A 20,837-nucleotide genomic window follows, 5' to 3' on the forward strand; every position below is an offset into this window, starting at 1 on the left:
AGTCCTACGGGTCTGTATTCATTTAGGCAGGTTGCCTTAGTGTTCTTGGGCACAGGGACTATGGTGATCTGCTTGAAACATGTTGGTATTACAGACTCAATCAGGGACATGTTGAAAATGTCAGTGAAGACATCTGCCAGTTGGTCAGCACATGCCCGGAGCACACGTCCTGGTAATCCGTCTGGCCCCACGGCCTTGTGAATGTTGATATGTTTACTCACATCAGCTACGGAGAGCATGATCACACAGTCGTCCAGAACAGCTGATGCTCTCATGCATGTTTCAGTGTTGCTTGCCTCGAAGCGAGCATAGAAGTGATTTAGCTCGTCTGGTAGGCTTGTGTCACTGGGCAGCTCGCGACTGTGCTTCCCTTTGGAGTCTGTAATAATTTGCAAGCCCTGCCACATAAGACACGCGTCGGAGACGGTGTAGTATGATTCAATCTTAGCCCTGTATGGCGCTTTGCCTGTTTCATGGTTCGTCGGAGGGCATAGCAGGATTTCTTAAGCTTCCGGGTTAGAGTCCCGCACCTTGAAAGAGGCAGCTCTGCCCTTTAGCTCAGTGCGAATGTTGCCTGTAATCCATGGCTTCTGGTTGGGATATGTATGTACAGTCACTATGGGGACGACATCCTCGATGCACTTATTGATAAAGCCAGTGACTGATGTGTTGTACTCCTCAATGCAATCGGAAGAATCCCGGAACATGTTCCAGTCTGTGATTGCAAAACAGTCCTGTAGTTTAGCATCTGTGTCATCTGACCAGTTTTTTTATAGACCGAGTCACTGGTGCTTCCTGTTTTAATTTTAGCTTGTAAGCAGGAATCAGGAGGATAGAGTTGTGGTCAGAGTTACCAAATGGAGGGCAAGGGAGAGCTTTGTACGCGTCTCTGTGTGGAGTACAGGCAATCTATATTTTTTTTCCCTCTGGTTACACATTTAACATGTTTCTAGAGATTAGGTTAAACTGATTTACGTTTCCCTGCATTAAAGTCTCCGGCCACTAGGAGTGCCTTCTCTGGGTGAGGGGTTTCTTGTTTGCTTATTTCCTTATACAGCTGACTGAGTGCAGTCTTAGTGCCAGCATCTGTCTGGGGTGGTAAATAAACAGCTACGAAAAGTATTGTTGAAAACTCTCTTGGCAAATAGTGTGGTCCACAGTTTATCATAAGATACTCTACTTCAGGCGAGCAAAATCTAGAGACTTCCTTCGATTTCGTGCACCAGCTGTTGTTTACTAATATGCACAGACCGCTCCCTCTCGTCTTACCGGAGTGTGCTATCAAGCCGGTGCAGCGTATATCCTGCTAGCTGAATATCCATGTCATCATTCAGCCACGATTCCGTGAAACATAAGATGTTACGGTTTTTGATGTCCCGTTGTAGGATATTCGTGATCGTACCTCGTCTAATTTATTGTCCGATGATTGTACGTTGGCGAGTAATATTGACAGTAACAGCAGCTTTCCCACTCGCCTTCTGCGGATCCTTGCGAGGCACCCCGCTCTGTGTCCTCTGTACCTGCGTCTCTTTCTCTTGCCAATAACGGGGATGTTGGCCTTGTCGGGTGTTAGCAGTACATCCTGTGCGTCCTGCTTGTTGAAGAAAAAATCTTTGTCTAATCCGAGGTGAGCGATCGCTGTCCTGATATCCAGAAGCTCTTTTTTGCCGTAAGATACGGTGGCAGAAACATTATGTACAAAATAAGTTACAAATAACAACAACAAAAAACATGATAGCACAATTGGTTAGGCGCGCGTTAAACTGCTCCCATTTCTTCCGGCGACATTTTATGATGCATAATCAGAAAATAAACCCATAACTACTGTAAAATATGGTGGTGGATCTTTGGTTGTATGGGGCTATTTTGCTTCCACTGGTCCTGGGGCCCCTTGTTAAGGTCAACGGCATGAACTTTACCCAGTAGCAGGAAATCTTTGCCAAAAACCTGGTTTCCTCTGCCAGGAGGCTGAAACTTGGCTGCAGTAGAACTTCCAGCAAGACAATAACTTGAACCCTGGTAAAAAACCTGTGGTTTGAATTGAAGAGGGCAGTCCATAAGCGCATACGAAGGATATCAAGGATCTGGGAAAAAATCTTTTTGGAGGAATGGTCTAAGATCCCTCCCTAAGTGTTCTACAATCTCATAAAAAGGCTCAGTGCCATTATCCTCACAAGATGAAGTATTGAAAACAGGTGCCAATAATCTTGAACCCCATCTTTTGGGAGAGAAAAAAAGTATTACTTTTTAAACAATCTTTTCTCTGAGAAATTGTATTAGTATAATAACATTTTTAGTTTTATTTTGCATACAATATAGGTCAGTATTTATTTATTTTATAGTCTCTCAATGGTGCCAATAATGGCTGTGTTATTTAAGACCGCTTTGTATTCAACTACAAGTAACATATTGAAACACTAGTACAACCCTATAAAACCATGGTGGTGTTTGATGTAAAGTAACCTCCCTCTTACCATCTGAGTTAAACAACTATCTACTGCTAGTAAACATATCTCCCCGATGTGTGTTTGTACAGGAGGTCAAAGGAGGATTATGACCTAGAGATGGCTCGGCGACAGCAGTCAGAGGAGATCGGCTCCACGTCCAGAAGCTGCTCTGATAGGCCAGTTCTAGAGGCAATCAGCATCCAGAGACCCACCTCCATTCAACAGACCAACAAGGTGAGTTATGAACCTAATACTGACCCATCAGAGTGTTGTAATACAAAAATACTGAACATAAGACTCTTTGTCTGTCGAATGTGATAAATGGTTCCTATTTCATGTATTCAGAGCCATAGTATTCTTCTGAGCAATGTAGTTTAGCAGCAACACAAAAGAAGGGGAAGTGATGAGTGCAGCAGCTTACAGTCCCTACATATCACGTTACTAGACAGTCTTCAATCAATCAACTAATGCAGAGCAGTACATGATCTGGCAGATATCCAGCCCTGTTCTAGGACATGGACTCACATTGTTAACTAAAGGTTTGACTTGTAACACTGTTTTTGCCGCATTATTGTTACAATATATGTTTTTTAGCCTGTATATTAACCTAAAGTGGGGTATGTTGCACATGCTCAGCCCAAGGCTGAGGCGAAGGTGTGGGACAGTGGTAGCCACCAGCCCTCTGTCCCTTTGTTCAATGGCAACGCAACGGTAACTCCTAGTAGTGCAATAGCAGACTGTGTGCACTGTACTATGTTAGACCTGTAGTCTGTTGTGGTCGCCCATAAATGTTAGCTGTACAACCTGAACTTTGTGAACATCAGTGTGGCATTATAACTGGAACCGCTAGATGCAATGACATGGCTGCCCTGTGCCTTCCCTGTAGGTGAACAGTACATCTCCTCAGAGAGGGGAGCTGAAGGCTGCTGGAGGTAGTGGGCAGATGAGTCCAGCCAATACCAGCACATCTGCCCCTTCTAAGTTGGAATCAGGTAATAACTGTTACATTCAGTCTCCAATACTGTTAGCTGACTGTTTCCCCTCCATATACTTTGGTGCTTGAAACAGTCTTCTCTTTCATGTTCTCAGTACATCTGCTCTATTACTAGTCTGTAGTGATGTCTCGGTACCCTCCCTTCTCCTGCCCTCCCTACTGTTCACTGGATTTACTCTGTGCCCTCAGTTTATAGTATACACTAGTCTGTTCCCCTTGAAGCCTTTCCTGTAGTGTAGATATAGCACATGAATGCTAAAAGGTTCATATACACTACATGTCCCTTCAAATTAGTGGATTCGGCCATTTCAGCCACACCCGTTGCTGACAGGTATATAAAAATCGAGCACACAGCCATGCAAACTCTATAGACAAACATTGGCAGTAGAATGGCTTTACTGAAGAGCTCAGTGACTTTCAACATGGCACCGTCATAGCATGCCACCTTTCCAACAAGTCAGTTCATCAAATTTTTGCCCTGTTAGAGCTGCCCTGGTCAACTGTAAGTGCTGTTATTGTGAGGTGGAAATGTCTAGGAGCATCAACGGCTCTGCCGCAAAGTGGTAGGCCACACAAGCTCACAGAACGGGACCGCGTAGCGTGTAAAAAATCTTCTGTCCTCAGTTGCAACACTCACTACAGAGTTCCGAACTGCCTCTGGAAGCAACATCAGCCCAAGAAATGTTCGTCAGGAGCTTCATGAAATGGGATTCCATGGCAGAGCAGCCGCACATAAGCCTAAGATCACCATGTGCTAAGCCAAGCGTCGGCTGGAGTGGTGTAAAGCTTGCCGCCATTGGACTCGCGTTCCCTGGAGTGATGAATCACGCTTCACCATCTGGCAGTCCGATGGAAAAATCTGGGGTTGGCGGATGCCAAGAGAGAATGCATCCTGCCCGAATCCATAGTGCCAACTGTACATTTTGGTGGAGGAATAATGGTCTGGGGCTGTTTTTCATGGTTCGGGCTAGGCCCCTTAGTTCCAGTGAAGGGAAATCTTAACGCTACAGCATACAATGACATTCTAGACGATTCTGTGCTTCCAATTTTGTGTCAACATTTTGATAAAGGCCCTTTCCTGTTTCAGCATGACAATGCCCCCGTGCACAAAGTGAGGTCCATATAGAAATGGTTTGTTGAGATCGGTGTGGAAGAACTTGACTGGCCCTGAGAACTTGACAGAGCCCTGACACCTTTGGGATGAATTGTAACACTGACTGCGAGCCAGGTTTAATCGCCTAACACCTCACTAATGCTCTTGTGGCTGAATGGAAGCAAATTCCAACATCTAGTGGAAAGCCTTCCCAGAAGAGTAGCAGCAAAGTGGGGACCAACTCCATATTAACGCCCATGATTTTGGAATGAGATGTTCGACGAGCAGGTGTCCACATACTTTTGGTCAGGTAGTGTACTTCAGAGGTTGTGTGACTAATGGAGGGTTATGTGTTGAAGTCCTTCCTGCTGTGAGGGTTCCAGTGAAGGGCACAGAGCTTCCGGCTGTCTCCAGGGAGAAGGGCAGCAGCCAGGCAGTAGAGGGCTGGATAGAGGAGGCACGCAAGGAGGCTGGCATCTCCAAGCCGTTCACAGTGAGACTCTCCTACTGCATACACCACACATAGGGCTTTGTGTTTTGGTTCATCATGTCACATGATGTAGATTTTAACATTTATAAGGCTTTCCCAGAAATGAGAATTAGAGAATTTACATTTTTCTGAGGATGGTGCTGAAGCGTCGGACATAAAAGCTTTAAATCCAGGTCATGTGACATTAACCATAACACATATGTCATGCACTCTGAATAAACACCCAGGCAACATGACCAATTTCACTGAAGACAGAGGACTGATGGATTGTGTTTCTCTGTGTTCAGGAGTTGTCAGCAGAGCAGCAGGTGCAACTCCAGCAGAGGGCGCTGTACCTGAGGCAGCAGAGGGACAAACTTCAGGCCATGAAAAGAGAGCAGAGACCCAAACTAGCCACACCAGAGGAACCCCCAGCACCCACTCCCAGCACACCGGTAACAGCTTTCATTAGTGGTAGATAATGCACCATACCTCAGCTGATGGCTGCAAATTCAAGTAGAACTCTGCTAGCAAAGAACCTGAGGTCTGCCTGTGTCATGTTTTTAGTGAGTTTCAAATGCAATCTTCTCTCTTGGTTTCCCCAGATTTTCTGTTCACATTATTCCCTTTTTAAAGTGTTTTGTTCCTCCTCTTTTGCTGCCTTGCCAATCAAAGGACTATGTTCCCAAAATGAACATGGGTGGTGCTAGTAGTGTACAGGAAGAGATGGTCAATGCCTCGCAGCCTGCGAGCTCTCTCGTTGGGGGACATAAACCCAAGGTGATCTGGGTTGGAGTGATGACTGTCTCCACTTTGTAGTGCTGCTGCCCCGTGTGCTTCTACTCTTAGAGCTCTATTCAGTCTAGATCGTGCAATATGAAAAAGGTCATTTCCAATTGAGCCGGCATATTTACCGTGAATGCAGTCTCCACTAACATCGCTTTTAAATCAGGCTGAACTTCGGCGATACGGATTGAATAAAGCCCTTGCTGTAGCAGATTTGTGACTTAAGTTTTAGTGGTGCTACCGTTCAACATTTGATACACTTTCTTGGTTTTCCCTTCAAAGGAGATCTCTGTCGAAGATAAAAAGAAGTTACAGAAAAGAAAACATCTGGCTGAAAAACTGAAAGAGGAAGTCATCAAGAAGTAAACGCAACTGCAATATATCCCCCCCCCCAGAGTTTAATTGTAGTCAAAATGGACCAGAAATGCACCGGGACAAGGAGTTCAAATGGACCTTGATATAGAATCAGTGGTGCATTAATATTAACTATGTAAGATCATGTATGCTGTTTAATAAATCCTATTATTTTATACACTTTCTGCCAGAGATCTTGTGTGATAAACCTGGTTAGCATGGAAAGATGCAATTGACTTGTACATCCTGTTTTAAATCTACAAGCATGGGTACCTCAGAGGCAAACCTACTGGATAGACATTTTCAGCACTCAAACCAAATGAGAAAGTTTACTATATATAACAAAATGTAATGGTTGTAGCATTAACAATTCAGAAAGATTGCAGGTAAAATAAAGCTAGATCCACAACTTTAATGCCAGGGTCACATTTAATCTGAAAACGTATCAACTGTATACAAAATTTTTGAATGGAGATAGTGGTAGTAAATGCACTTTCTACACATTTTTCAGGGAGAAAACAAACCTCTAGACATTTGAAATGGTTACATTTGGGCATTCACAGCTGCTTTACGTACTCCGACAAATGCTTTCCACCTCTTCCTGACATCTGTCAATAGGAATGTCTATCAGGGATAGGCAATAGATGGGGGTAGGGGCCACCCAAAATCTGAACACACATGAGGGGCCGCAACAGCTCGCAGATCTGCTTACACATCCATACCCACAGATGCAGTCAGAGTAGGCCCTAGCCCTTTGGGTGCTGAAGCAAAATTGTTGCACCCACCCACCTTGCGAGCAAAACAATTTAGCAGCCCCCCCTTGACAGAGAATTTGATTTCATGCTAATTTAATTTCATGCTATTCTACACATTTTGTAAAAGGGTGGATGCGTTTGCAGTTGATCAGATATATTAAATGGGGGCACCCGGTAGGTAATTCAACCATGACCACACGTTTAGATAGCTGGCCTAGACTAATTTACCAATTGCCATCATGGGCTAATTGAGTGACTGTCAGAAGAGAAACTACTGATGCAACAAAATTGCACCTAGTGTATTCTACTATTCTAACCCAACAGTAAATTGAGACCCACACTGTTCAACAACAACAAACATGGGGGTGAGGGGGCATCCCATGTCTATATAAATGGCAGTAGCTGGTCTAGCCACCACTGCTGCAATTTAGGATTGAAATATGTTCTGACCCACAGGAAGTGTGCTAGCAACAAAATCAACTCAACCCATCAGGAGTACTGAACTGGATCACCGGTAGTATGTACCACTGAGAAGGGTTGGTGTTCTTTTAAAACAAGATACACATACCTGCTGGAAAATAGACTTCTGAACAAAGACATCTGGTACCTCCGTTGAAAGGGAGCCACAGTGAGTCAAAGCCACTGAATATACAAACTTCAGACATTCTCAGTGGGCTGCAAAAATGACTTTACTGCAGTTTAATACCAGCATTGCAACTCTTGCTTTCTACAATGAATTTAATTAAGGGTGAACAATGATCCCACCATTTGTGCAGCAAAAAAATAAAAATACACTGGCAGGTATAGCTCTCCCCTTTTAAAATCACTTAAGGGGCATATGATGAAAAAAAAGAAACTGTACAGTACTTTTAAACTCATGAATACAGGAGTCCTGACTAGTTGTGTGTGAGCCTCGGCAATGCAGCCCCAGCTTCAACGGTTGAGTCCTGCTCCTCAGAACTAAGAAACTTTTGTTTTCTGTAGGTTCGTTTTTTTGTTTGTTACTTACCCCCTCTTTTTGCCTAGTTCCCTCCACCCAACCCAAAGGAACAGTTCTGTAGGGTCAGCCAATCAAGCTTCCATTACTAAACGGCTAGTCCTGCTAGCCTGACTGGCTCTCCCATTAGCACCTGCTCCCCCTTCTGTAGAGCGGCTGAGGTTTGGGTTAAGTGCTGCGTCCCTGCTGGACCAACAGGGAAACCTTGGCACTGTTCAACCTCTCTGGTCCACAGGCCAGATATGGGGACGTAGGAGCAGGGGGGCAGGGTAGGAAGGTGGGAGTGGTCTCTGTCCAGTGGACTGTGACTGTGGCACAGCTGACCAAGACCAGATGATTTCACTGGCTTAGGAGCCCAGGCGGGGACGTTTCCGTGGCGACTGCTCTTCGTCTTCTTCATCCTCGTCTTCGTCGTCAGGGTAGTCTACAAGGCCAACCATCGCAGTCTGTCAACGAGAACACAGGTCACATTAGAACTCAAGTGACTCAACCCTGGGTTTGATAATTTTTACTACTGGGGTGGCAGGCAAATGGGGCTTTTTACTACAGATTGACAGGTAGAAAGAGGATATGGCTCACCTTCGCAATTAGAATGGCAGTTGACAGGGAAAGCTCACCTTGACTACCAGGGTGCCGGATGGCGCGTCCGACTTGGCTGGGGAGCCGTTGGGACTGGCTGAGGCGGCGTGCGAGGCAGCTGGCTTGCCGTTGGCACCGTTGGCAGCCCCTGCAGAATGAGAGAAGGTAAACTTAAAGCTGCCAGTTGGGGTCTGCTTTGGGAAGTTCTCTTTGTCGTCACTCTCTTTAACTGCAAAGAGATGGAAATGCATATTGTGAACATACCATTCCACAAGTTGTGGGGTTGAACACACTGAGCAGAGTGGCGGCACTTACCTTTTTTCGCTTCCATATACTTTCCGTAGCTCTCTGGGAACTCTTCCTCTGGCCTGCTTTTCTCAACAGCCTCTCCATCATCATCATCCTCATCTTCATGGAACCACATTTCCTCATCCTCGTCCAGCGTTCGGGCATCCCTACGATATCTGCTTGGATACAGTAAAGGTTAATTTTAACAGGCTTTATATAAATAACAAAAATATAAGTTACTTGACAATGCAACATAAGTTACTTTGCTCAACACAAACCAATTTATATGCCAAGTTATCCTCTTTGGCTGAACCAAACAAATCAAATCCCCTTTAACGCCATTCCAGTTGTCCATGTCTGTGGGAGATGACGAAACACTGACCTGTTGAGTCTCAGGGTCTGTCGGTCCTTCTCCTGCTCATATCTGCCCTTCAGGCCCTTGAACGTCTGGACGTATTCAATGGATTCAAGTGCTTTGTAGTAGTTGTCTATGATGTGTGCTATCAGGGACTTGACATCCTCCTGTAGAGATAGATGTCATGAGAGTGTGTGCATGTGGTAAAATGGTAACCAGACATGTTAAGGGTGAATGTGGGCTTACAACTTTGATGAACTCAAAGAGTTCGATGATGGCTGAGTTTAGGAGGTTGTATCTAGTGCCATTGTCCAGCAGAGTGTTGATGACTGGCTCAAACAGGTTCCCTTTGATAATATAGCGGTTGTAGTACTCATCTTTCTGCCCGATTATCCTCCTCATAAAGCGCAGAGCACCTGTTAAAGACAAAATCAATACAATCACCACTTTGAAAAGAGGCTGAGGAAACTCCATACCGGCAATTACTTGCAGTACATTTTAGGTTGTGGATTTATCAATGGATTATACCCAGGAGCCAAGGGTCCAAAGGTCTGGGTTCTAGCTTGATGTGCTTCATTAATCAAATCATGAAAAAACAAATTCACAATGTTTTCATGTCAACGCTTGGTGCTCCCCATATTCTAGAACCCATGTCCCTCTGTAGTGTTTCCCCGGTGACTCACACAGCGCCAGGAAGGTGTGTTTAGAGTTCATTAGCACCAGGATTCGTCGTAGCAGGTCCTTGTTCATGATGTATGTCTTTATGTGGTACGTGTGGTGCTCAACACAGAATGTCAGCAGCTCCAGAATCAAAGCCAGGAGTTGAGCTGTCTGGAAATTATCTGGAAGACAGCGGCATGCATTTACAATAGGAAGAGACACTCTTAGTCAAATGAGAATTATGATTGTGATAATGTATGGTTAAATACCAGGACACACTGGGTTGATCTTGGTGGACCCCTCTTGCAGAGCTGAGAGACATAAAAACAATGAATATCAGTCATACAAACGGAAAAGGTAAATGTAAACAGATCCAAACCAAGACATCTTGGCCTGCACACCAAAAAGATATGCACCTAAACACACCAAATTCTACAAATAACCAGAGTCCATACACACAATGCATATATTATCAGTGCTATCCGGGATCCTTGGGACGTCCCTAACCTAAACCCTAACCATAACCCTTGCCTTAACCATTTAAAATGTAAACTTCAATGAGGTAGGGACGTCCCAACGATTCCGGATAGCACGGACCATGCATGATGCATAGATCTATAATCACGCGAGTTAAAATACAAAAAATCGTCCCCCTCCTCACCTTTAGACTTCTTCTCGTCTACAGTGTTGGCCAATAGAGGGGCTGTTAGGACCTGCATGCAGTACTTGTAGAAGAAGCTGAGGAACTCGGTCTTCTCCGTTTTCTGACGGGATTCAAAGTAAAAGCTTTCATTCATCTTTAACGTAATGAAAGTATCATACAACTAATGAGGTATAGCTAGCTGTTCTGTTTTCTTGCATAATAATCATTACTCCCAGTGTTGTGTGTATTTGGACATGGTCTTACATTGGTGGGCGTCAGCATGTTCTCTGGGTCAATCAGTGTTCGTAGGAGCCCCATCAGCTGCACAGCACCCCCCAGCTCAGGGTCCGAGTCACAGATCATCTGCTTTATCACCACGTTGATCAGCAGCACATCCTAATGAACATACAGAGGGGAACTGAGTAGCGTCAAGTACAGGAAACCTAGAACACCCTAGAGAATTCAGACTCATCTCATCTAAATGCTCAGAAAAGGTATGCTTGGGTTAACAGTAAACACCTACTATAAGAAACAGTTCAATGGTTAAATAATCATGCCTTCTCATTTACATAATCACATCTCCATATGGCACCTACATGTGTCAGAGAAATTTGAGAAATTGGCCCACTAGTATCACGTAGGGCTAGCTATATGATATACTTACATCATCAGTCTGCTGTGGCTCCTGCATAACAAACTCTCGGACCATGGAGGGGCTGAACTCCACCAGGTATGAGAATATGTCTGTGGCTGCAGCCCTCACTTGCAGGTCGTCCATCCCCTGTGGAGATGGTGAGACACACTAGTCACACACCGGGTACACACAGTGAGCTCAAACTAATAGCGCATTCAGCTCCATCCACGTGTTTCTTTAGGGGCTCAGGAGTCTTGGTGTAATCTGGACTAACTGACTTTTTAGACCTTTATAAATTCAGGATTTAAAGCATTCTTCAGGATTTAGGCAATGAATCCCTTTATCTACATACCCAGTCAGATGAACTCACAGATACAATTTTGTATGCATCCAGTATGAAGGATGTTAGATGTAGTTTTGCGAGCCAAAGCTAACTAGCTGTAGCGCAATGACTCAAAGTCTATGGAATCTACTAGCATGCTAGCGGTTACCATAGACTTCCAATCATAGCGATAACGCTAGTTAGCAACTCCCATCAAATTGTACGGAGGTAGACAAAAATGGTAGCTTTGGGAAAGTAGATAAAGAGCTTTATACCCAAATCCTGAAGCATCCCTTTAAGAGACATACTCTGGTACATTTAAATTCATTCCACTTATTTTGACATGTTCTGGCAAGATGCAGCCCTTGAAGTTGAGATGAGATTTCACATTCAAGTGATTGAGAGAATGTTGCCACATCAAACACACAACCAAATGTCCAGGGTAAATACGCAAAAAGACATTTAAAATGTACATAGTAACCATTCATACCATGACTATTTCAAGAGCAGGAAGAATGCCTAGATTCGCCAGAGTCTTGAAGAAAGCATCTCTATTTTGCGGTTGCAAGGTTTGTGAAAAAGCACAAAATTCTTTGAAGAAGTTCACCTGTGAAGAGGAAGGAAAAAAACAGGACAGTACTGAAACATTCATGACATGAAAGCTGAGTATTTGTATACTTTTAATAAATAGAGTTAATCGTTAAACTTACTAGTTCCCTCCTTTTACCGTCCTCTGTGGCTTCATCCGTTAGCTGTGCAAAGACTTCGGTGAGGAACTTCTCATCCTCCTGTAGTGTAAGGCAGGGATATAAAGTTAACATACTCAACTGCATCTCAGATCTCAGTGGCCTGCAGAGGTTTTGTGGTGAGAGGTCATGTTAAAAAGCACTAGGCCTGAAACCAAATTTATTACAGGGGTCAATAGACATGGCCATGTCCCTCTTGAGCTTCTAAACGTGTATAATTATACTGCCACGGGAAGTTTAAAAAAATGTTTTAAATCATGCCACAACCTTATCATTGTTACCAATGTAAGATCCAAGACATTCAGGGCCTACTGGTATGTTGGCTTCACAGATTCCCTTCTTAAATTGAAGATTTCCCATCAACTACAAACCTGTTCACTAATATCAGAGCCAAAGACAAACAGTTTGATCAAGAACTAATCCCTAGAGAAGTAACAAGCATTGATTTACAATACTGAAGACAACAAAGTGGCATGTGTATTTTATCACATTTCATATGACATTCTATTTATGTAAAATAAAAGACATTGATAAGTAGGGATGCACAATAAAAAATAAAAAAAAAATAGAAACGGTAAGTATATCGGAATCGGTTGATATTAGCTAAAAATGCCAACATCAGCCCGATGTCCAGTTTAACGCCAACGTGCAAAACCGATGTCAAAGCTGACTTGCATATCTATAAACGTAGGTAGATTACATAATGACGCCACGAGAAATATAGCACTAAACATGCAACACAGCATTCCTAACCTAGCTCACAATGTCTGCTGTGTGGATCGAGCAGTCAATTGGAAGAGTAAGATATTTTCAGTGAGACAACTCTAAGGCAAAACCATTAAAGCCAAGATAATGGAATTCATTGCCCTTGACAATCAACCGTTCTGTTTTGGGTGATGTTGGCTTTCGCCGACTGGTCGAGCTCCGGTACACACTACCAAGTAAGCGCTATTTTTCCGATTTTGCCCTACCGTAGTTAGTGTTGTTGAAACTCACATCCATGAGCAACTGCTATTTGCTTCACGACTGACATTTGGACCAGCGACGTCAGCCCCATGAGCATTGAGTCAGACAGCACAGTGGGTCGACGAGGATTTCGTACTGAGGAAAGCCGTATTGCATGCTCAAGAATGTGCTGGTTCTCATTCCGTTGCTGCCATTTCAATGGCATTTGAGAACATGTTTGAAACATGAACACTCTTAGCTCCATTCGAACAACTGACTCGAGAAATAAGCTCAACTGCATCTGCAGCAGACGTGATACCCTGTCATGGCACTGAAACACCTTCACAACAAAAACGCCAACACAGACCGTCGGGTTAACTTGGAAAAGTAATCTAGTAGAGGCTGTGAACAATTGAGTCGGTGGCATTCTTTCTGAGCCTCTACTGTGTCGCCACCATGCTCAATGCTAGGTACAAGGACCGCTATTTCGATGCAGACAAGAAAAAGGGTTTACATGAAATGTTAGACACAGCTGGACAAGACGGAAACGGACACAGTGACAGTGCGCACCGAGGAAGAAAGGCCACGGATAGACAGAGCTGAAACTTCACTGTTGACATGTATGATGAAATGGTTGAGACTGAACAAATGAACAATGAAACAGCACAGCAAGTAAGCGAAATAAATAGGTTTTGATTATGTTTTACTGGTAAATGGGGACATACGTAAATGCTAACAAAATAACTTTTGTCAGTGTGTGTGTTTCAACTATTTAACTGTACTAGAATGCTTAAAGGGGAGCAAATGTTTTAAATAAATATCGGCATCGACTTTTTTTGGCAAGGAAAATGTTGGCAAAATGTAATATCAGTGCATCCCTATTCATAAAGTTGATCCAATCCAGGTTGTTTACAACAGCAGAATATCACATACATGTACAGATTACAATTTATCTTCAGATCTACAGATGGGGCAAATTTCACAAGAAAATAAAAGCACCAAGAGACACTCTAGTCACAATATTGTTGGTTTCATTCAATGGTTTCTTTATTTTTACTATTTTCTACATTGTAGAATAGTGAAGACATCAAAACTATGAAACCACACACATGGAATCATGTATTAACCAAAAAAAAAGTATTAAATTAAAATAGAATCTTCAAAGTAACCACCCTTTGCATTCTCTCAACCAGCTTTGAGCTAATCACCTGATGAGTCCAAATTTGAGATTTTTGGTTCCAAACGCTGTGTCTTTGTGAGACACAGAATAGGTGAACATATGATCTCTGCATGTGTGGTTCCCACCGTGAAGCATGGAGGTGGTGGTGTGATGGTGCTTTGCTAGTGACACTGATTTATTCAGAATTCAAGGCACACTTAACCAGCATGGCTACCACAGAATTCTGCAGTGATACACCATCCCATCATGATTCCACTTAGTGGGACTATCATTTATTTTCAACAGTACAATGACCCAACACAGATCCAGGCTGTGATAGGGCTATTTGACCGAGGAGGGTGATGGAATGCAACTTCAGATGACCTGACCTCCACAATCACCCAAACGCAACCCAATTGAGATGGTTAGGGATGAGTTGGACCGCGGAGTGAAGGAAAAGCAGCCAACAAGTAGGAACTCCTTTAACTTTTTAGGAATAGGGGGCAGCATTTTCACTTTGGATGAATAGCGTGCCCAGAGTGAACTGCCTCCTACTCTGTCCCAGATGCTAATATATGCATATTATTATTGGATATAAAACACTGAAGTTTCTAAAACTGTTTGAATGATGTCTGTGAGTATAACAGAACTCATATGGCAGGCAAAAACCAGAGAAAAAATCTAAACAGGAAGTGAGAATTCTGAGGCTGGTTGATTTTCAACTCATCGCCTATTGAAATCCCAGTGGGATATGGATCTGTTTGCACTTCCTATGCCTTCCACTAGATGTCAACAGTCTGTAGACCGTTGAATGAAGCTTCTACTGTGATGTTGAGCCGGATGGGAGCTGTTTGAGTCAGTGGTCTGGCAGAGTGCCAGGTCCTGGTCACGCGCATTCCACATGATATCGACTTGCGTTCCATTACTTCTATAGACACAAAGGAATTCTCCGGTTGGAACGTTATTGAATATGTATGATAACATCCTAAAGATTGATTCTCTACTCAGTTTGACAAGTTTATTCGACCTGTAATATAACTTTTTTAAGTTTTCGTCCGACATTCGCCTGGATCTGCGCGAGCGTTTGGATGTGTACTAAACGTGCTAACGAAAGTAGCTACTTGGACATAAATAATGGACATTATCGAACAAAACAACAATTTATTGTGGAACTAGGATTCCTGGGACTGCATTCTGATGAAGATCATCAAAGGGAATATTTATGATGTAATTTCGTTTTTCTGTTGACTCCAACATGGCGGAGAAATGTTATTTCTATCTGAGCGCCGTCTCAGATTATTGCATGGTGTGCTTCTTCCGTAAAGTTTTTGAAATCTGACACAGCGGCCGCATTAAGAACAAGTGTATCTTTAATTCTATGTAAAACATGTATCTTTCATCAAAGTTTACGATGAGTATATGTTATTTGATGTGGCTCTCTGCAATTTCTCCAGATATTTTGGAGGCATTTCTGAACATGGCGCCAATGTAAACTGAGATTTTTGGATATAAATATGCATATTATCTAACAAAACATACATGTATTGTGTAACATGATGTCCTATGAGTGCCATCTGATGAAGATCATCAAAGGTTAGTGATTAATTTTATCTCTATTTCTGCTTATTGTGACTCCTCTCTTTGGCTGGGAAAATGGCTGTGTGTTTTTTGGACTTGGCGGTGATCTAACATAATCATATGTTGTGTTTTCGCTGTAAAACATTTTTTAAATCGGACACAATGGGTAGATGAACAAGATGTTTATCTTTCATTTGCTGTACTGGATTTGTTAATGTGTGAAAGTTACATATTTCAACAACAAAAAAATTGAATTTCCCGCGCTGCCTTTTCAGCGGAATGTTGTCAGGGGTTCCGCTAGCGGAACGTGTGTCCTAGAAAGGTTAACCTCACTAGGGTATGTGGGACGCTAGCATCCCACCTGGCCAACATCCATTGAAATTGCAGCGCGCCAAATTCAAATACAGAAATACTCATTATAAAATTTCAGAAAACAAGTATTTTACATAGGTTTAAAGATTAACTTCTTGTGAATCCAACCACATTTCAAAAAGGCTTTACGGCGAAAGCATACCGTACGATTATTTGAGAACTTCGCCCAGCAGACAAATCATTACAAACAGTAACCAGCCAAGTAGAGGAGTTACACAAGTCAGAAATAGAGATAAAATTAATCACTTACCTTTGATGATCTTCATATGGTTGCACTCAGAAGACATTCATTTACTAATGTTTGTTTTGTTTGATAAAGTCTCTCTTTATATCCAAAAACCTCTGTTTTATTCGTGCGTTTTCTTCAGTAATCCACAGGCTCAAACGCAGTCACAACAGGCAGACAAAAAATCCAAATTGTATCCGTAAAGTTCATAGAAACATGTCAAACGATGTTGATATTCAATCCTCAGGTTGTTTTTAGCCTAAATAATCCATAATATTTCAACCGGACAATAACGTCGTCAATATAAAAGGTAAAAAAGAAAGGCACTCTCGGTCGCGCGCATGAAAAAGCTGTGACACTGCAGGGTCCACTCATTCAGACTGCTCTTACTCCCTCATATTTCAGAATACAAGCCTGAAACCATTTCTAAAGACTGTTGACATCTAGTGGAAGGCATAGGAACTGCAATTTGAGTCCTAAGTCAATGGATACTGTAATGGCATTGAATAGAAACTACAACAAAAAATCCAACTTCCTGGATGGATTTCTCTCAGGTTTTTGCCTGCCAAATCAGTTCTGTTATACTCACAGACACTATTTTAACAGTTTTGGAAACTTTATAGTGTTTTCTATCCAAATCATACGCATATGCTATCTTCTGGGCCTGAGTAGCAAGCAGTTTAATTTGGGCACACTTTTCATCCAAAATTCCAAATGCTTCCCCCTACCCTAGAGAAGTTAAGACTGTTGGAAAAGCATTCCTCATGAAGCTGGTTGAGAAAATGCCAAGAGTGTGCAAAGCTGTCATCAAGGCAAAGGGTGGCTACTTTTTTAGAATCTAAAATGTTTTGATTTGTTTAACTTTTTTTGGGTTACTACATTATTTCATAGTTTTGATGTCTTCACTTATTCTACAATGTAGAACATAGTAAAAAATAAAGAAAAACCCGTGAATAAGTAGGTGTGGCCAAACTTTTGACTGGTACGGTGTATATAAGGAGCACCTAACTTAACAAGACTCGCACTACATCATGGTTGTTGTAAGATCTTTCAGATACAAAGACCCAACTGATTAGAATAATTTACCAATAGAAAACAGGGCATTAAAATCTGTGATTTTAAAGCCCCTTTTCAAATGTTAAGGACAAACCGTTTGTGTTTTTAACTAATATCACCATTTGAAGATATTTGTAAATCTGTATGTATATAATATAGGTACTTAGTTTATTAGTTGTATTAGTAGTTGTAGCAGGAGTTTATTAGTTGTATTAGTATTTGTATTAGTTGTAGCAGTAGTAGTTGTACAACAATGTTTCTATGCTGTTAGTGTACTTTTTTTTTTAAATGTTGTATTATTATTTCACTTATTATTAGACAGTTGCCATACCCTTGTTACTAAGTATGTTTGTTTTTTTTGGACACTCAAATGAGATGTGCATCTCGAGATTTCATCCTGCAAAATGTGAAATAAATAAATAGACTTACATTTGTAGTTAAGAATGGCAAAATCTTGTTTGGCACTGTTGGTTTGCAGTGACTCACCTGCAGCATGCTGACTATCTCCACCTTGTTGAAGAAAATGAAGGATGTGAGGGTGGAAAGGAAGTTCTCCTCGAAAACAGAAGGAGTGGGAAGGATGATGTCCTGGATGTACTGCACACGGTACGTCTGGTGGATCTTCTGCCGCAGCTCTGAGTCCGTGATTGGGATCACCTCCTTGAACTTGGCCGTCTTGGTGAGGAACTCACGGTGCCTTTTGGGCTGCACCAGCGCCGGGTCGTACTCCAGGCAGCCCACCACGTCCATGATGCAGTCGTCTGAGAACATGACCTCGAACAGAGCCGCCTTGTTGAGAAAAAGCACGCCACGCACAATCTCATACAGATGATGTAGGCCCTCCCGGTTGTCCAGGTCTTCACACACCTGGAAGAGCTGCAGTAGCTTCTTCATGTAACCTTCGCTCATAAGGGCTAGGGCCAGTTTCTCCCGGCGGATGGGCGAGGACAGGACAGAAGTCACAAGGTCAGCGATCTCCTCCAGCCGGGCTAGCTCGCATGGAGGCAGCTCCACCAGGTGGCTGGTCTCTGGCATCTCCTCGAAGCGCTCCTCCTCAGACTCATCGATGGGGTCCTGGGTGATCTCCAGCGCAGGGTCTTTTCCCTGCACCTGGGGTGGAAATTAGACACAGGCCAAAGGTAAGAACAGAGAAGATCTCTAGTCCCCCATTGCAAAGGACAAACTTCTATAACATGATATTCTATCATTTATTATTATTAAATACTACTGGCTTAGTCTTATATGGGCATATAAAGAAAATATATGTTTACTGGCCCCTAAAGAAGCAGCAGTGACCTACTATGCACATACATGGTTATTCATAGTATTGGGGGCTGGAGCTTCAAAAAACAAGCAAATATGGCACAATCAATTGCTCCAGACAAGGCATGTTTATAATTGTGTGTATATGTCACCAACAGTTGTGACATGATATATAAATGTTGTTGCTGCAGTTAAAAAATTATGCTTTCTGGTGCCATAAAATGACTATAAATAGCATAGTAGTACTCATAAACCTTACACTGACTTACACAACCATATAGAGTAAACACGGTACAATACCTGACAAATCTTTTCCCAGATTTCATCACAGCCAGCTTTTTCCTGAAAACTCAGAGCCAGATCATAGTTCTCTGCTTCAGACCACACGATCAGAGTATCCTGAGCAGGGAAAGACAGTTCTCATGATCAAGTTCAGACAATTCTATTTTCAAGTATTTGCATTGTCAAATTAACCACAACTGTACACATTCACAATTATTTAGATATATAGGCTACTTTTATAAATGCACCTTCCCCAGAGCAAATAAAACACGTAATGTACACTGAAGATACACAGCAGGCCTCGATAGAGGCAGAATACTTACTTGTTGTTTTTGATATGCAGTATTTGGGCTGATTTTAGACTCCAGAAGAAGTGAGCCTAAAAGACATGAGGACATTTAGTTAGCTAACCACTACCATACTGAAATAATGATTTGCTGTCTAAATGTTCCCAACTATATAATAAACAACTTAATAATTAATTAACATGGTGTGAAAGAATGTTCGTCAAATAAGCCTTCAATATCAACAACAAGATGGCTGTTGTAACTGAGGATACTGCTGAAACCTGAACACTTTTACGGACAAACTGTGCATGTAAACAAAGACAACACACCATAAATTAGCTGACAATTTGTTTTGGGCTGGCCAACAACTATCCCTTTATTTACTACTGAGTTAGCCAAGTGAGTTTACTAGTAACGTTACCTAGCCAACGTTAAACTAGCAAGCTGTGCAACAGTTATTTGACCAGGTTGCTAGTTGGCTGGCTAGCTCGTAATCTAACTAGTTGGATACACTACTTTTAATGAACCAACGTTCATTAACAAGATAACTAGTTCGTTAATTATATAACCTTAAGTATTGAAACGGAAAGAGTTTCAAAGGAAGTCAGTTCAACCACATTTATATTGCAAACACGGGCTAGCTAACGTTATATCGATAATTAAAACAAATCAGTTATCTTCAAGTCCAATCACCCATACGGTTACAAGTAAACGTAAAACATAAGCTACATAACGTTAATTAGACAGTATTAGCAATATAGTGATTTATCTAGCTACAGTAGTTGGCTAGAATAACTCATACACGTCGACATCAGCAGTTACGTTTGTAGCTAGTGAGCTAATAACAATTGATTGCCAACTGATCTAGTTAACTAGTTGGTTAGTTAGGTGATCGTTCGCAAACTAGCTAGCGATGTGGAATTGTTGAATGGGAGGCCTGTGCTAGCTACCAGCTAGCTGGCTAACTACGAACAAAACAAACGTGACGAGCCATCGTCTACTAATAAGATATGCTAGTTAGCAACTCACCGTCGGATTCGGCCCGAACTAATAATGATATTCCCTTCAGTCGTTCGACAAAGGTAGACGAGACATGTCCTGTGCCCCTGTCGTCCCACTGTCGGTCTTCATTCAGCGTGTATACTTTCACACGCCGCCGAGTATCCGACATAGTTATCTTGAGGAAAAACTAACGCGTTAGCAAGCCAACACTAACGTTAGTTCACCCTATCTTTAAAATAGTTGCCTAGCTATGTTCTTATCCCCGAGCTTCAAACGTGTTTCTACCCGCATGTCCCAGACATACATCTGGGTATGATTTTCAAAAATGTGCTAATTAATGAACATATTACGCGGTTGATTCTTTTTTGTACCCGCAAAAAGCAGGATATCTATCGAACTGTAAAATTCACCGTTGAAAACAACTACGACGGCCTCTTCACTATCGTCCACAGACCGCCATCTTGTAATCCGATCTTTTTCTTCCCCTACGTCAATCAAACAGCTACCGCCGCGGGGTCTCCTCTGAGGGGCTACGGAAACCAGTA

The 20,837-nt window shown here is 42.4% G+C and overlaps 2 protein-coding genes across 5 annotated transcripts in view; one reads left to right on the plus strand and one right to left on the minus strand.

Annotated features, from left to right (window-relative positions):
* Positions 1-6,319, plus strand: part of LOC139562192 (cilia- and flagella-associated protein 36-like) — a 29,211-nt gene extending 22,892 nt beyond the window's left edge. For both annotated transcript variants that reach the window (XM_071379622.1, XM_071379623.1), the window contains 5 exons: positions 2,537-2,681; positions 3,334-3,439; positions 4,894-5,027; positions 5,312-5,458; positions 6,072-6,319. In XM_071379622.1, coding sequence (XP_071235723.1) covers positions 2,537-2,681; positions 3,334-3,439; positions 4,894-5,027; positions 5,312-5,458; positions 6,072-6,155 — 616 coding nt within the window. In that variant the 3' untranslated portion in view covers positions 6,156-6,319. The remainder of the gene's footprint in view (positions 1-2,536; positions 2,682-3,333; positions 3,440-4,893; positions 5,028-5,311; positions 5,459-6,071) is intronic.
* A 234-nt stretch (positions 6,320-6,553) lies between these two features.
* LOC139562190 (serine/threonine-protein phosphatase 4 regulatory subunit 3-like) lies at positions 6,554-20,783 on the minus strand. 3 transcript variants are annotated; one of them, XM_071379619.1, is made up of 16 exons: positions 20,320-20,783; positions 19,327-19,382; positions 19,022-19,120; positions 17,945-18,568; positions 12,087-12,164; positions 11,867-11,983; positions 11,085-11,201; positions 10,685-10,816; positions 10,439-10,541; positions 10,047-10,088; positions 9,801-9,959; positions 9,364-9,533; positions 9,145-9,284; positions 8,790-8,938; positions 8,475-8,703; positions 6,554-8,341 (listed from the first exon to the last, which is right to left on the minus strand). In XM_071379619.1, exons 1-15 carry the CDS (start codon positions 20,459-20,461, stop codon positions 8,483-8,485), a joined length of 2,349 nt encoding a protein of 782 aa, XP_071235720.1. In that variant the 5' UTR covers positions 20,462-20,783; the 3' UTR covers positions 6,554-8,341; positions 8,475-8,482. The 3 variants fall into 3 exon arrangements, with proteins under 3 accessions (XP_071235720.1, XP_071235719.1, XP_071235721.1); XM_071379618.1 differs by having other exon boundaries at positions 8,513-8,703; positions 20,320-20,782; XM_071379620.1 differs by having other exon boundaries at positions 8,513-8,622; positions 20,320-20,781.
* Between the last annotated feature and the right edge of the window lie 54 nt (positions 20,784-20,837).

The sequence above is a fragment of the Salvelinus alpinus genome, chromosome 32 (assembly GCF_045679555.1).
Source record: "Salvelinus alpinus chromosome 32, SLU_Salpinus.1, whole genome shotgun sequence".
In the NCBI taxonomy this organism is placed as follows: domain Eukaryota; kingdom Metazoa; phylum Chordata; class Actinopteri; order Salmoniformes; family Salmonidae; genus Salvelinus; species Salvelinus alpinus.

Bases quoted from the DNA above. Each gene is read 5' to 3' on its own strand.
- LOC139562190 (XM_071379618.1), bottom strand. From the start codon at position 20,461: ATGTCGGATACTCGGCGGCGTGTGAAAGTATACACGCTGAATGAAGAC. The intron at 18,569-19,021 runs GTATTGTACCGT...TTTCCACCCCAG, and splicing joins TCTGGGAAAAGATTTGTCAG to GTGCAGGGAAAAGACCCTGC. The intron at 8,342-8,512 runs GTGAGCTTTCCC...TCTCGTTGACAG, and splicing joins CCGGCACCCTGGTAGTCAAG to ACTGCGATGGTTGGCCTTGT.